This window comes from Neophocaena asiaeorientalis, unplaced genomic scaffold (genome assembly GCF_003031525.2).
Source record: "Neophocaena asiaeorientalis asiaeorientalis breed wild unplaced genomic scaffold, Neophocaena_asiaeorientalis_V1.1 scaffold78, whole genome shotgun sequence".
Taxonomy (NCBI): Eukaryota; Metazoa; Chordata; class Mammalia; order Artiodactyla; family Phocoenidae; genus Neophocaena; species Neophocaena asiaeorientalis.
Genome location: NW_020175018.1, coordinates 14,624,030 through 14,639,760, shown reverse-complemented (window position 1 = coordinate 14,639,760; position 15,731 = coordinate 14,624,030). Strand labels below are relative to the sequence as shown.

Below are 15,731 nucleotides of genomic sequence, written 5' to 3'. Positions count from 1 at the left end.
CAAGGCCAACAGGGTTGAAAGACAAATCGGGGGGGATGGGACCAACAGGGCACTGCCAGCTTTTGATTTTGCCAAGTAAGAACCATTAACAACCAACTACCCCTTCTGTTTTCACTGCCATTTCATTAAATAAAGGACTACTTGGCACCAAAAAGATAAGGACTAATGCACTCACCAACAGGCATTCTGTCTTTCAGCCAAGTAACACTAGGTGCAGGGACTGCAGTCACGTCACAGCTCAGGACCAGGGGGCTTCCAGCCACCTGACTCACGGTCTCCGTCTTGGGGTTCTCAAACGTTGGGGGCACTGCAGGAGAGAAGCCAGATTCCCAGCATCCTAAAACCCTGCCTCCTACTTCCTTCCTGTCAGGCAGATAGGGATGCCCGAGAAGCCCTTCCCTGTGGTTAGGAGTTGACATTTTATGCCTTGCCATTGATGATAATATGAGTTGTTTTATTCGCAAATGTAAATACAACCAGCAGCTGGCTACAGAGCCCAGGCGGGGACCACTTAGCCCAAGGATGGTAAATTATATGGCTATTGCACCAGCAGACCTTAGACTATGCCAGGGCAGACATCACTAATTGATCCCAACACTCTCCCCTGCTCAGCCAGGATGAAGTCATGCATCCCAGGTGGCCACTACCAGTGGAAAAGAGATAGCTGTGCTCAGGATGAAACATCTTCTCCCTCAAGGACCAGACATTCCTCCCTTCCCACTGTTCATTAAGGTGGCCACCAGGAGAAGAAGCTATGAGCTTTGAGCAGCAGACCTGGTGTCAATAATTTTCAACACTGGTACTCAATATGGCTCAAGGTTGAATCCATCCACTGTCCCCCTTTTGGAGAGGCTACAGGGTTTGGCATGTGCGGCAGACAGCTGGTGTCCCCCCAGGCTGTCCATCCCATCTTGCACGGGGTCACTCAGGTAGAAACTACATTTCCCAGTCTCCCCTGCAGCCTGCTGTGGCCAGCTGTCAAAGTTCTCACTCATGGGATACGAGCACAGGGGACAGATGCAACTTCTGCATCACCCACTTAAAATAAAAATGCTTGCCCTCTACGTCTGCTCATTTCTGCTTCGTGGGCTGGGACAGGATGCGACATGGACAGGGACAACCCCCAGGGGATGGGAGATCAACAGGATGGAAGGATCCTGGTCCCTAAATTACCGCTTGGTAGGTACAGATCTACCCTCCAGCCTAGACACTCACCTCTGGGCTTTTGGATGACAGAGGTAAACGTCTCTCTTACTTGATGCACTGTGTTTTGGGGTCTTTTTGTTACCCAGCTGAGTCTATTCCCTAACCGACACAAGAGCTGATCCTGAGAAAACCTGGCCAAGCCTTCATCCCTTGCTTCCCTAGGCAGCTCCAACAGGCTCTCCCTCATCCCCAGCTTGAGCTACACCCAATGAAATGCCATCTATGTTCCATTCTTGGGCTGCTGGGGCAGGCACCTCAGGGCTCAGGCGGGGGTGACATGGCCCCTGCACTCCGAGGGTCTGATCTCTTAGGGCTCCTGTCCCAGTGCTTCCACGCCGGGCCCCGTGCCCAGCACTTTCTAGACACAGTCATGGCAGACCACAGATGGAGCACTTCCTGTGTGCCACACAGGCAGGTACTACTTTTAGCTCCTTTCACTGAAGATAAATCTAAGGCTCAAAGGGGTAAAGTCACTCCACTGAGTCCCACAGAGCAAGTCATTGGCAGCGTCCTATTCGGATCCTGGTCTTTTCAATTCCAGATCTTGTGCCCTAAACACTCAGCCACACCTTCCCTTTCCAGCTATGGCCCTTCCCATCCTTGGCAACTCCCCGTGCTGCTAGGGGTACCGCAGCGACGCTGGCAGCCTGGTGCCCAGCTTACCCTGGACCGTGAGGAGGAAGGTCCGCACGGCCTCCCCGGCTGTGTTGTTGACTCTACAGCTGTATAAACCTTTATCCGACACCTGGGACAGAGAGGACACGTGAAGACAGTGTGCGGCTGCGGTGGGGGTACCTACGGCCCCCCCAAAACATCCAGGTCCCAGAACCTTCCACAGCAGGGACTCCCCAAATATGCTGGTCCTGCCTGGGAAGCCAAAGGGGAGATGGGACCCTCTGGCCTTTCCCAAGAGCCGTAAGATGCAGGAGGGCCGATGGAAGGTGAGTGCACAGCATCCAGATCCCACCCTTCCCTGGGGCTGCATGTCTGTCAGTGGAGCCTGGAGGAGAAGGTTCCCTCACTGTGGGGATGGCGCTGAGTCGGGAGACGGAGCCCGGGTGCGTTTCCAGAGGAGCAGCAAACGTTCATCCAAAGAACACTTGTGAGTGTCTAATCCATCCCAGGGAGGGGCAGGGGCAGGTGGAACAGACTCCCGGGGAGTCACAACCAGAGGGGCCTGCAAAGGATTCTGGATTCTGGGGCAACAGGCAGGCGGATCTGCTCCAAGTGATTCTGTGAGTCAGTGTGGAGCCGGATCTGGGGCCCCGTGCTCTTCCCACGTCTCCCACCCCGGACGCTGCTAATCACCTTGGATTGGGGTCCTGCAGGCCAAGGAGGCAGCAGCCCCCCCATCTTGCCACCCAGCTGCTCCCCACGCCCACCCTCGGCTCCCCAGGACCAGGAGGCGACATTCCCAGGGCTTCCCACGGCTGCCCGCACCACCAGACATCTCACCTGGGTGTCCTGGATCTCCAGCCTCTGCCCACCCAGCAGAGCTTGGGTCCTCTGTGCCAGGACCAGGGGCTGCCCGTCCTTGTGCCAGGTCACGGCTGGCTCGGGAAGTGAGTCTGTCTCGCAGCTCAGCACGGCCTTGTCCCCCGCCTTCACCAGGACCACACCCTGGGGGCCACTGGAAGCCTGCCTGAAGGTTGGGGGAACTGGGGAAGGAGATGAGCTGAGTGAGGGTCGTGGCCTTCCCCGTGTCCTCCCTGGCCCCAGCCGCAGGCTAACAGCCTATGGAGAGACAAGGTCACGTGGTGGACCCCGCCGCAGGGGATGGCACAGACCCAGGGAGCTGGAAGAAGAGAAGCCAGGCCAGCATGCCAAGGGCCTGCTGGGTGACTGGGAAAAGCCTCTTGCCCTCGCTGGGTTCAGCCTCCCAGTCGGGGGAGATGCTATGACAACCCTCCTAGGCTCTTTCCTACACAGGGCAGGCCCCAGCTAGGTTAGGGCCCTCCATGGGGGTCCACAGGCCCATGTCCCTTCAGCAAACCAGTGTAGAAGCTCCCACCCCAGCTGTGAGCCCACAAGACCTGGCACGGTGCCGGGCGCACAGTAGGTGAACAGGCACAAATGAATGAACCTGCCCCAGGGCTTGAAGGAACCCTCCAGGGAGTGCTGGCTCATGACATCTTGGGCCAGCTTTTCCCCAAGAGGATTCTGAAGACCAGAAGCCCTCCAAAAGGTGCCATGCGGAGAACTTCGTGATCCATCAGGCTTGGGAAGGGCCCTTCCTGGGCCAGCTCTGGCTGTTATCCTGCTGTCCCCTCCTCAGCTTCACAGCTCACGGGGCACCAGGCACTGGGCTAAGGGCTCACATACCACCATCTTACACTTATACCGACCATCACCTTACAGATGAGAGACCCAAGGCTCAGGGAGGGGAAGTGACTTGCCCAAGGTCACAGAGCAAATAAGTGCACAGCTGAGTTTCAAACCCAAGCATGTCCAAACGCTAAAAACTAGGATCTTAACCACCATGCCCCTCAGATACCACTGCAGCAGAGGGCACAGGGCATCCCAGGGTCCCCCAGGGCCGGCTGTCCCTCTCCTGGCTGTGCTGTCTGAGGGTGTGAGGGCTGACTGAAGGAGTGGGGGACCGTGCAGGTGGGGGGACAGGCAGGACATACCCAGTACGCTAAGTTGCACCAGCTTTTGGTCCCGGCCGGCGGCATTGAGGGCCTCACACATGTACATTCCAGAGTCCGAGGGCTGTGCCCGAGCCAGCTGCAGCGTGTGGGTGCCTGCCAGGGGTGGGGGAGATAGCCCCTGGCACCAGAGAACAGGCCCCAGCCCCCATACCCACAGTCCTAAAGCCCTCCCCGACATCCAGTCCCGTCCCAGGTTTGGGGAGGCAGCTCTGCTTTCCCACAGAGCCTCAGAGCTGGGTCCCCAGCCTCAGTTTACTCACCAGGCAGGAGGAAGACTTCTTCTCCCATGGAGAGGGCCCGGCTGTCCTTGTACCACGTGACTTCAGGGCTCGGGTGAGCGTGGACCTCGCATGGGAAGGAGACACTGCTGTTGAGGATGGCGGTGACCTTCTCCAAGTTCAGACCCGCGATTCGTGGTGGGACTGTCCCCGCGGCCACCAGGATAAAGAAAGACACATGACAACGCGTACCAGCAGGGAGCGGACAGCCACAGAGTGAGACACAGGGCCTTCACTAGCTCCTGGAGCTTCAAACCTCACCGTGCAGCAGCTCCTATCTGTCATAACCATCTTACAGATGCGAACACGGGGGCTTAGAGATCAGAGAGGGAGAGTCACTTTTCCAAGGTCACTCAGCTACTCAGTGGCAGAGCCAGAATATCAATTCAGGTTTGAGTCCTAGACCTTGAGTAACACCATCATCCCTCCGCCCCTGAGGCCACAGCTGCCCCACATCTGGAGGCAGAGCTCATGGCCACTGAGATGTATATGTGTCACAAGAATGCAGAGGTGGAGAGGGCCGACTCCAGGGCGGGGAGACCCCCACTGGGTGACATCTCTGAGTCTGTTTCCACAGCCCTAAAATTGGGCTAACCTCTCAGCTATGAGTCCGGGGAAAGTACTCAGCCCCACGCCAGGTACACAGTAAATGCGCAATCATGGTACTGTAAGGCCTCAGAAGATCCATTCTTCTGGCAGCCTCCGAAGCTGCTTAAAATTATCTAGCGATCAGGGTCCCCCAGATGCGCTCCTGGGGTACGGCTGGCACTGGCCCAGAGCCCAGGACACCGGAAGGACCAAGGCGCTGTGTCTGCCCGCACGGTGAGTCCTCAGAGTGCGTGGGGCAGACCCAGAGCACCAGCCCCTCCTCAGCTGGGGAACCCAGGAGGTTTCCTGCTCAGCCCAGCTCACCTTGCACCCTGAGGGTGAAGAGCTTCTCCGCGGAGCCCGCCGGGTTCTCGGCCACACACATGTAGCTGGCAGCGTCAGCCACCTCTGCCGTGGACACCTGTGGGCGCATGCCACCGGCCGGATGGCTCTGGGTCCCACCGGGAACTAGTGTGAGGGTTCCTCCCACCCATTCCAGGCACGGCAGGGACCAGGAAGACCACCTCTGCCTACATGGAGCAATGCTTAGGGGCTCATCCCACAGCCATCTAGGGCTTTCTGTGACATCTGGGGGGATGCGAAGCTGATGGATGATTCCCTGTAGCAAACTAGATGGTGACAACGGTCCCCTCCCCCAGCCCCGAGGAGGGTGCTGTGTGCTGTGTTGGACTCCAGGGGTGCCGTGGGGCTGTGTCTGGACACTGGGTGGCCGAGGAGCTGCCTGAGGTCCCAGGTGCTGGGCACAGCTCTGTAAGCATCCAATGGCATTCCCGAGGAAGGCTGCCCTGTGCTGTGCTGGGCTCCAAGTGAGGCACGCCTGTGCGTCCTTTCCAGGTGCCATGCGTAGCCCAGCAAGGTTGCTCACATACGATTATCTGGTGGGCTGAATTAAATCCCAGGGGCTCCAACGTGGTTTCAGGCAAAGAGCCCCATTTGGCACAGAGAGTGGTCAGCTCATCGGTCCTCAGACAAGCAGCACTGAGTCACAGCAGCCGCTGCCTTCAGCCCGAGCAGGGGGTCGCCCTGACCTGCAACACTTGCCCGTCCTCCAGGACCTGCAGCCACGGGCTTGGGGAGAAAGGCAGCCCGTTCTGGAGCCACGAGATGGTGGGCACAGGGTTGCCCAGGGCCGGGCACTGCAGGCTGGTGGTGCTGCTGGCGTTGACAGTCACCTCCTCCACCAGCTCCTCTGTGGCACCCAGGATCACAGGTGGGGCTGGGTCGGGGGGAGAAGAGGGTGAAGAGTGGGCAGCCTCCCTGGGAAAGGTCCCTGGGGGGGCGGGCGTCGAGGCAAGAACGCCACTTGGTGCCGGGCACTGGCTGGGGCTCCTCGAACCCTGCCCGCCAAGCGCTCCCAGGCCCTGCCGCAGCTAAGGAATCTGGGGCACAGAGAGGGCTGTGATTCGCTCAAGGTCACACAGCTAGGAAGCCGCTCACTTGCAATTTGAATCCAGCCCTGTCTGGTTTTAGAGCCCAAGCTCGTAACCCCTACCTCACCAACCTCTGAGTACAACAGGACTGAACGTGCTCTCTACTCGGACCCCCTTCGGGAGGGGGCCCCTCATGGGACCTGTAGACGTGAGACCACGCCGCGCCCGCCCGCCCCCAGGCCGAGCCACTCACTCAACACCAGCAGCTCGTAGTGCAGCCAGTCCGCGCCCACCTCGTTGGAGGCCTTGCAAGAGTACCTCCCGGCATCTTCCGCACGTACCAGGGGGATCTGCAGGACCCGGCCTCCTGCGGGGACGTGGGGACAGAGGCCTGAGCCAGGGCAAGGAAACCCGCTCTTCTCCCTGGAGGGGACCTGGGACACATCACTTCCCCCCCGGCCACTTCCGCTCCCCCGCCTCATCTGTGAAACGCAGAGAATCGCCTGTTCTGCTCAGGTCACGGGCCAAGGGGATCAAGTAAAGCGCAGTAGCGGTTTCCTCTGTGCCAGGCCCTGGGCTGCGCATTTCCCTGGCCTCTGACTCCGTGTGCTGTTACTACTCCCATCTTACAGATGGAAAAACTGAGGCTCCCAAAAAAGAGTGCCCAGCAGTGCTGAGCCCAGCTCCTCACTGAAGGCAGAGGGAAGGGGCAGAGAGCTTGGCAAATGTCGGCAGAGGCTCTCAGGAGGCGGCGGTGGTTGGGCGTGGGGGCAATTGGGGGGCATCACCTGGGACCCTCTGTGCACAAGAGCCAGCCAGGGCCAGAGCCTGGCATCTGTGGAACTGGAGCTGGTCTCTGGTGGAAGCTGGGCTAGGGTCGCTATGTGCTCAGGACTCTGGGTTGGGGGATCTCTGACCCAGAATGTGGTGGGCTGTGAGCAGGGTTAGAACCAGGGGCTCATTATGCGCGGAGCCAGGAAACAGTACCCGGGATTTGGGGAGGCAGTGGCCATAGCTGGGGGAGGGGTCACTCGATACATGAGGTTAATCTGCGATCAGGGCCAGAATTAAAGTCAGCTGTGACTGTGACCACTGTGTACCCAGGATTAGGGGTCAGTGGCCAGGGTCAGAGGCCAATCAGCACGTGACTGAGCTCACTGCATCCCTAGGTCAGAGGGCAGTGCCAGGTTAAAGGTCAATCGAGCTTTCCGTAAGCACTGCCTCTCCCAGATCTCCAAGGGGCAACCTTCTTCTGCAAGTACCAAAGTACAAACCCTGGAATGACCCTGTTCATCCTGCAGCCCACGTCATCCCCCTCTGCTGGCAGGACCAGGCAGGACCTGGCAGGACCCGGCAGGACCCCACCCGGGCTCTGTGTCTCGAATACCTCCCAGTTGTGGGCCACCCTAGGGAAGCCAGGCATTTCTAAGTCCCATCCCCGGAGCCTTTTAATTCAAAGTCATCCACAAAAAACTATTCTGAAATAAAGCAGTTGTTCGCAAAAATTAAATAACCTTAAAGAAATATTTAAAGTTGTAAGAAGAAATTTAAAAGGTCACATAAGCCATGAGCTTGGACACTGGGTGGTCATCAGAGCCCAGGGAGAGATTCTTCAGCATTTGGGGTCACAAGGTCTTAATAAAGGAACCAGCCACACCTCCAGAGAAAGGGGCCAGGACATTACAGATGTTGAAGCCCAGAGGTGGGCACGGCCGAGATGAGAACCTCTGTTCTAAAAACCAGAGGCAGAAAGGGACTCCATTCTAGCCTTCAAACCAGTAAAGAACTTCTAGCCCCGGTTTACAAAAGGCAGCTAAGGTCCAGAGTGGTCACGTGCCCTGCCCGGGGTCACACAGCAAGCAGCACACAGGAGAGCTCAAGGACTTACAGAAAGGCAGAGACCAGCTCTGATGTGGGTGTGACCCTGGTGCCTGCCTGCAAATGCCCTGCTTCTCTCTGCAGCCCTGGCCTACCTTGCAGAACAGACACCCCATCTGTGGCCAAGAGGGGCTGGTCTTCCCTGTACCAGGTGAGCTCCGGGGGTGGGACCGCGTTGGTGTCACAGTACAGGTAGGCGGGGTTGTTCTCCACGATCTCCCGGTATTCCGTCACCCCACCCCGGGCCTCTTCCTCCCGGGACAGGGTCTCAAAGGCTGCACCGGCATCTCCCACCTTCTGGAACATGGGGGGTACTGGGGAGTGGGGGACAAAGCCATTAGGACCCACAGCTGAGGGACGGGGATGAACCGCTCAAAGAGATTCCCGTCCCAGCGCCCCCCCAGGCACAGAAATTCCACCGTTTGAGCCAAATCCTTCAGTCAAGGCAGTTTTTTGTTGTTGTTGTTTGTTTGTTTGTTTGTTTGTTTGTTTTGCGGTATGAGGGCCTCTCACTGTTGTGGCCTCTCCCGTTGCGGAGCACAGGCTCCGGACGCGCAGGCTCAGCGGCCATGGCTCACGGGCCCAGCCGCTCCGTGGCATGTGGGATCTTCCCGGACCGGGGCACGAACCCGCGTCCCCTGAATCGGCAGGCGGACTCTCAACCCCTGCGCCACGAGGGAAGCCCCAAGGCAGTTTTTAAATTCACTCACTGCTTCAACCAGTGTTTACTGAGCAACTACTATGCTGGGCACTAGGATAAGTTTCCTCTCTCTGGAGCTCGTGTCTAGTGGACTCAGTCTTGTGACACGCTGATACTTCTCAGAGGAGAATGCCAGATTCTAAGCGTTAGCCAGAGTGTATGCCTTGGAGCACAGAGGCCCCTCATCACCGGCTTTTTGAACTGGGCAGGCCCTCAAGGTCACCTGATTTGATCACCCACATTTTACAAAGGTAAAACCGAGGCCTGGGGGGCAACGATGTCCTTGTCACAAGGTCAGTTCATGAAAGAGCCCAGGCCAGGGGCTTGGGGGCCAGACATGCAGGCAGCGATAAGAACAGAGCCCTCCCACCAGGCCACCCCAGAAGCACTGACACTCTCCAACCCCAGCTATGCGGCCTCCCAGTCCTACTGGCCCACGCCCCACCCCTCCCTGTGGCCCTACACACCCTGGATGAGCACGTTGAAGTCCTGGTCATCCTCGCCAACCACATTGGTGGCCATGCACACGTATCGCCCAGAATCCGAGACCTGCGTGGGCTGGATCTGGAGTAGCTGTCCTTCACCAAGGATGTGGACACGCTGGTTGGGGGTCACAGGCTGAGGGTGGAAAGAGGGGAAACAGACATCAGAAATGAGGGGCAGAAAGCCCCCGGACGAGCGTACTTCTATTTTCACACAATTTTTGGAATACAACATAAAGCGATAAGAACACCCCGACAATTTTGTAACACCAAATCCATACAACTTAAAAATTAGAAGAGAATTCAGGGGGTGAATATAGGGTTTAATGTTCGTGAGACTTGTTTCCTATAAAGAATTGAATTTCTTATTAAAATACAAAGGGTGGGGTGGGGCCCAGGCCAGCTCTGGGGCCTGATGCCTTGACTGCCTTTTCTGGAAGCTTCCAAGCAGACGAGGGGGACCAGACTGAGAGCCTGAGGCCGCCAGGGTGTCCCGGGCTCACCCGTCCGTCTTTGTACCAGCTGATGGTGGGTGGGGGCGTGGCCCAGCACTCGCACTCCAGGGTCAAGGTACTATTGACCTTGGACTTCACTTCCTTCACGACGACCTCCCCGGAGGGGTCATCTTTGGAGATGGAAGGGGGAACTGAAAACCACAAAGCAGTCTGAGGAGCAGGCCCGCAGAAGAGGTGCTGAGACCCTGCGCTCCCCCTGGCCCCGGGTCTGTCCCAGAAACGGGGTGTTGGCTCTCTGAGAGTGGAGGGACTCTGGAAACCCACCCGCTCCTGGGGAGAGATGGTTACAGGACAGGTCAGGTCTGAGGTGGGGGGATTCCTGGGGTGACCTCTGGGAGCTCTCTCAGGTCTCAAGTTGTGGGGTCTCTGGTTGTACCACAGTGTGAGTGGCAGAAGGAAGCCAGGACTGGTGTGGCTCTGGGTGTCCACGTGGCCCAAGTCCTGGCTCACTGGTTCCCTCCTCCTAGGTCCTCGGCCCTAAAATGACTGAGCCGGCCCTGGCTGGCCAGTGACCATCAGAGGGCACCCGACTGGTGCCCTGGAGGGTCCCTGACTCACTGAGGACTTCCACGTGGTAGTTCTTCATGGCCTCGCCAAGCTCATTGGTGACCACGCAGGTGTACTGGCCCGCGTCTTCCTTCTGGGCATTCAGGATCTGCAGCCCATGGGTGCCTGCTTGGGGGGCGGGGGGCAGCGGGTCACCCCCAGGCATTCACTTAGGCTCCCTTCCTCTGACCCAGCCCGATGACGCGTCACCTGCCCCCTGTCTCCCTCCTCTCCACCCCGAGGGCATCACCTGGGAGCAGCTGGACGTTGTTCAAGCCCTCAAAAGGGGCCCCATCCTTCATCCAGGTGACGGTGGGGGAGGGAAAGGCCAGCGCCTCGCAGATCAGGGAGACGGGGTTGTTGATGGTCACGGTCACCTCCTCGTCAGCACTGTCCTCGCTCACTCCCAGGATGGTGGGAACCACTGCGGTGGGGCAGGGAGTGTGCTCGTGAACGGGGATCCCCCACCCTGGGCCCAAGGACCCAGAAAAGCCTCAGACCCTGGTGCTTGACTTAGGTGCTTTTGCTACTTGCATCGCACAGAGGGGAAACTGAAGCTCAGAGGAAGCACGCACCATGTGGCCACGCTTGAATTACCCAGAGCCCAGGCTCTCCACCACTCAGCAATACCATAGGGGATGCTGGTCAGTTGTACCTCACTTTCCCCAATAGTCTCTTAACATCCAGAATCTACTCATTTAACCAGAGCCTTCTCAATTCTGTTTGTGGTTCCAACTGTTACCACTCTCTGAGCAGAGGTGGGGATGGAGTTTTACTCCCTGCTGGGTAGAATAGCTCTGCTTTCATTGGTCTCCAAATTTTCTCTTTCAGCTCTCGCTGGGGACCCTCCCTTTTACCAACAGCATTTTAAGAAACAGATCTGTGCTCCTCTCAACTTCTAGACCCCTGTTTCTCCTAACGAGACAGGTCATGCTGACGGCCCTTGGGAGACTGCCTGCCTGGGTGTGAGCCCCGACCCTGGGGCCTGGAGTCTTGTCACCTCTCTAAGCCTCAGGGCTTCATTGTTGACATGGGGACAAGCACATCTCCCACCTCCTAGGGTTGTTGAAAAGATTCAACTAATCAGGCCTGTCCAAATGCCTGGCCCATGGGAGATGTTCAGCCAATAGGGCTGTTATTATTATTGCTGCTGACGTGGAAGGAAAAATAGTAAAGTGCTTTGTGGGAAGCTGTCTGTAAGGAGCTGGTCACCTTGGTACCAGCCTGCCGGCACCGATGGCGGCCAGAAGATGCCTAGCACTTACCCAGCACGCTAAGCTGGAAATGTTTGGTCTTCTCTCCTATGGCGTTGGCCGCAATACAGGAGTAGTGACCTGCACTAGACAGGTTGGCCTGGAGGACCTGCAGGAGGGCTCCATCTGGAGAGACGCGGTGGGCATCTCCGCCAGCCAGGGGCCTGCCGTCTTTGAACCATGTGACCTTGGGCTGTGGGTGGCCTGTATGCAGAGGGGAGAGGCAAGTGAAATGCTTCAAACAAGAGGTCAGAGGCTGCTCCAAGATGGGGCAGGGGACATCCATTCTCCACCTTAGTCCAGAGGCCCATGTAACAGGGCAAGACACAGAAGCAGCCACCAAGCCTGGCCTGGGCCCTTTCCTATGTGGTTTGATTGCCTTTTCCTTACCCAGGTTGTGGGCAGGAATGGCTTGGTACAGACAGGCAGGACAGAAAGGCAAGTTTTCCCTTCCATCCATCCATCCATCCATCCATCCATCCATGCATGCATTCATCCATCTCTCCCAGCCCACAAGCATTAATGGGAGCCTACTCTGCTGGGCACTGGGGGAACCATGGTGACAAGGCAGCCCTTGGTCCTCAAGGAGCTCAGAGCTTGGCTGGGGTACCCAGGTATCACAAGGCCACTATGGTCCAGTGTGGTCAGTGCTGGGATAGGGGCATACCGGGACCCGTAGGAGCCCATGGGCCCAAAGGGTCAGCCAAGGACTCCTTGTGGAGGGTCTTGGAAGCTGAGCTCTGTAGTCAGATGAGTAGGGAAGAGTGTTTGGGGCAGAGGCACAGAGAGTGCAAAGGCCAAGATGGTGAGAGACCCACCGTGGGGAGCAGTAGGGCTGGGGGCAGGCAGCCCGGATCTCCGGGGTCCCCGTCCTTCTCGGAGCTGCCTCTCACCCTTCTTCCAGTTCACTGCATGTGTCCCTTACCCGTGACATTGCACGTCAGGTGAGCCGTCTGCCCCTCGGGAACCTTGATTGCCTCCTCCAGGTCCTCGTTCTCGATACTGGGAGGAACTGGGAGAAGCAGGGAAGACAGACACTAACTGACCATGCTGAACAACCACAGAGCAGGAAGCTAAGAGCCCATGGCACCTCTCTTCCATTTCCCCATCCCCTCACGCCTGCCTCCATGGGGCTGTGAGTTTAATAAACCCCAACCCTAACCCTCGGCAGCTGGCCGAGCGAAGTACCAGTGCCTCTGGGAGAAGGCCCTGATCAGAGGAAGGCAGTTGGGTGGTATTGAAAATCTTTTCCCCCTTTCATCTGGGGTTAGTTCCAGCTGTTTCTGCAAAGTTCTATGGCGGCCTCAGAGAAGAGGCTGCTGATGAGGCAAAGAAAACAAGGCTTGGCTTCTCCCTCCTGCCGGTGCCAGACCCCACCTCCAGAAGCTCCCAGGCTGAAGGGAAAGGATTGGTGGGTGCCCACGAGAATGGGGCGGTGACATACCCAGGACCTCCACGCTGAAGTTCCTCTGCACCTCCCCAGCCTCGTTGCTTGCCAGGCACGAGTAGAGGCCTCTGTCTCGCTCCTGGGCCCGGGTCATCTTCAGCATCCAGCCACCTGGGGAGGGGGGGAGTGGGCTCCAAGCACAGCTATGAGAAGCCTTCTGTCCCAAGCTGAGCCCAGGCTGCCCGCCAGGAAGAGGAGCATGCCAGGCATTATATTTAGAGGTATAGGTGTCTGCCTCCCACAATGTTCCATTCCTCAGACGGGTAAACTGAGGCCCAGGAGGGTAAACAGATAGATGGAGCCCCCTGGACATTAGACCTACACCAGGGTAAACTTGAGGACCCTGTTCTAGTAAGAAGGATCTGTCACCTGGCTACCCTCTCTTCTGTGGGTTGGCTGGGGCTAAAAGGACAGCAATGGTTTATGTAGTCCTGGCTCCGATCAGAACCCTCATTCGACTCTGATGGACCTGGTAAAAGGCCACCTTCTCCCAAGGACCTCTCAGAGGTGAACCAGCTCCTCTCAGAGGAATGCAAGGATCTCCTAAGACCAGCCCAAGGAAGGCAGATACACATCATCACTGCTGTTCTTGCACCCAGGGCAGACATCACTAATTGATCGCCACTCTCCTTTCTGCTGGGCCCAGATGCAGTCTCTGAATTCATATCATCACACTGAATCTGGCGGCCCCCACCAAGTGCTCAGAAGTGGTGCACAAGGGGAAACTTATTTACCATCCCAGCTTTGGCTTCATGGAACAACTGACGGGTCATTGAGGCTGAGCTTCAGGGGGCCTGGAAGTCCCTGAAAGATTCTGATGGGATATTGCCTCTTGGGCCTCAGTTTCCCCATTTGTATTCCAGCAAGAACCATCACAAACCAACTCTGTGAGGAAGATGAATATTCAAAGGAGAAAGTGCTTAGATCAGCATTTCCCAAAGTTTGTTACCGTTCCATGCTATGTTTCATAGGTGCCGTGAGAATTTTTTTCCGCAGGACTTATCAGAACCTTGACTATAGAGATGGTCACTGTGAGTCTCCAGGAGAGCAGAACAGGAAGCCTTTTCCAAACTTATTTAAATCTGATTTTTTTTCCCTGGAGCACCTCACCTGACCAGTGTTTTTGGGTGCACTCTCAGGGGACCAACAGCTAAAACGGTTATCCCAACCAAGCCTGGCAGTGCAGGATCAGAGGTCACAGGCGTGTGATGGACAAAGGTAGAGGGCCAGACCCGATAACCAGATATTCCCCTGACTGGCACCTTACCTGCCAAGAGGTAGGTGTCCTCCCCAGGGCTGATGGGTTCCTCCCCTCGGAACCAGAGGACCCCTGGAGGTGGGATGCCTGTGGCTTGACAGCGCAGCGTCAAGGGGCTGTGCAAGGCAGCCGTGACATTGGTCAGTGGGTCCAAGTCTCCAATGAGCTCTGGGGGCACTAGACACAGAGAAGAAGCCACATTCAGGATGCAGACGGGGGCTGTACGCTCCTGCTTGTCTCCCCACCAATGCCCTCACCGAGGACCCCCACCCCCCAGTCAGGGAAGCCTGAGAGCAGAAGCGACAAGATCAGAGCTGCTCCCACTGAAGGGCGTGAGTGATGGCCACGGGCTGGGCTTTGGTAACAGGCTTGGGCCCCAGTTTCCCCGACCTCTCGTTGGAATGCCAGGAGAATTCGACAAGGACATGTGTAGAGCGCTTAGCACAGAGCCTGGCACGGAGCAAAGACTGAGCAAACTAGACGGGGGTTAGAACAAAGGGAAACACCAGATGGGTCCCTAAATCCACAGAGCAGAGTTCCATTCAGAAAGGAAGCCACACCCTATCAGGCAGGGATAGGTGGGCGAGGCTGGGGATCCCAGCAATGATGGACATGAGAGGGTCCTCCCTAAAGGACCCCTGCCCACCTCTCCCTCCTTGTCTCTCTCCACTCCCTGCCTCCACCCTGAGGCATGCAGTAGGAGCTCAGTAAGAGATTGGAATCGCAAGGCTCTTCTAGCCCCCGTGAACGTGCCCCAGCCCTCTGCAGAGTCTGTTCCCTATGCCTGTCACTCTTCCTCTCACCCCGGCTCCCGACGAACCCCTACTCAGCCTTTGCACTTCAGCTAAAAGGTCACCTCCTACAGGAAGCTGCCCTGACTTCCCAGGACAGTGGCCAGCATCTTCCTGATCTCTCGGGGACCCCCGAATTCCCCCATCACATACGAGTCATGCAGGATAAAGAATGCCCGGAACAGAGGAGGGGAACCGCAAACACGGGAGACAGGAGGGAGGGAAACGAGGGCCATTTGGAACCAATCCTGATTTTGAAAGCAGTGCTTGCAGCTTCTTCCAACAGGAGCCCTACCCAGAGGGGTCCGACTCCTGGCAGAACAAGGGGGTAGCCCCAGGAGCACAGCTTGGGGACGGAAGCAGCCTTGCCTTCTCCAGTCTGGTCCCCTTCCTGCCCTCCTCCAGCAGGCCGCAGGTCCTCACCCAGCACAGAGAGCGAAAACCTCCTCTCGGCCCTCCCGGCCACGTTCTCAGCCATGCAGCTGTAGCGCCCGGCGTGGACAGCCCGAGCCCGCTCCACGTGCAGCCTCTGACCCTGGCTCTGCAGCCGCAGGCCAGGCTCGGCCCCCACTGGCTCGCCGTCCCGCTCCCACGTCACCCTGGGCGGGGGTTTCCCTGTGGCATTGCATTCCAGAGTGGCCTCCTCATCCTGGACCACGGACACCTGTGTGTGTGGCTCCCGGGGGCCCGAGATCTGAGGGGGAACTGGCATGGGGAGAAAGCACGTCAGGGAAGGTGGGCCGCCGG

At 57.7% G+C, this 15,731-nt stretch overlaps 1 protein-coding gene across 1 annotated transcript in view; it reads right to left on the bottom strand.

The window, feature by feature from the left end:
- Positions 1-15,731, bottom strand: part of HMCN2 (hemicentin 2) — a 149,524-nt gene that overhangs the window by 39,725 nt on the left and 94,068 nt on the right. Inside the window, exons 46-63 of the mRNA XM_024762540.1 lie at positions 15,408-15,689; positions 14,203-14,370; positions 12,933-13,046; positions 12,414-12,500; positions 11,501-11,692; positions 10,486-10,659; positions 10,248-10,364; positions 9,678-9,820; positions 9,160-9,310; positions 8,088-8,306; positions 6,368-6,481; positions 5,773-5,960; positions 5,048-5,144; positions 4,118-4,279; positions 3,837-3,950; positions 2,662-2,864; positions 1,870-1,951; positions 176-307 (exon numbers count right to left, since the gene is read on the bottom strand). Coding sequence (XP_024618308.1) covers positions 176-307; positions 1,870-1,951; positions 2,662-2,864; positions 3,837-3,950; positions 4,118-4,279; positions 5,048-5,144; positions 5,773-5,960; positions 6,368-6,481; positions 8,088-8,306; positions 9,160-9,310; positions 9,678-9,820; positions 10,248-10,364; positions 10,486-10,659; positions 11,501-11,692; positions 12,414-12,500; positions 12,933-13,046; positions 14,203-14,370; positions 15,408-15,689 — 2,739 coding nt within the window. The remainder of the gene's footprint in view (positions 1-175; positions 308-1,869; positions 1,952-2,661; positions 2,865-3,836; positions 3,951-4,117; positions 4,280-5,047; positions 5,145-5,772; positions 5,961-6,367; positions 6,482-8,087; positions 8,307-9,159; positions 9,311-9,677; positions 9,821-10,247; positions 10,365-10,485; positions 10,660-11,500; positions 11,693-12,413; positions 12,501-12,932; positions 13,047-14,202; positions 14,371-15,407; positions 15,690-15,731) is intronic.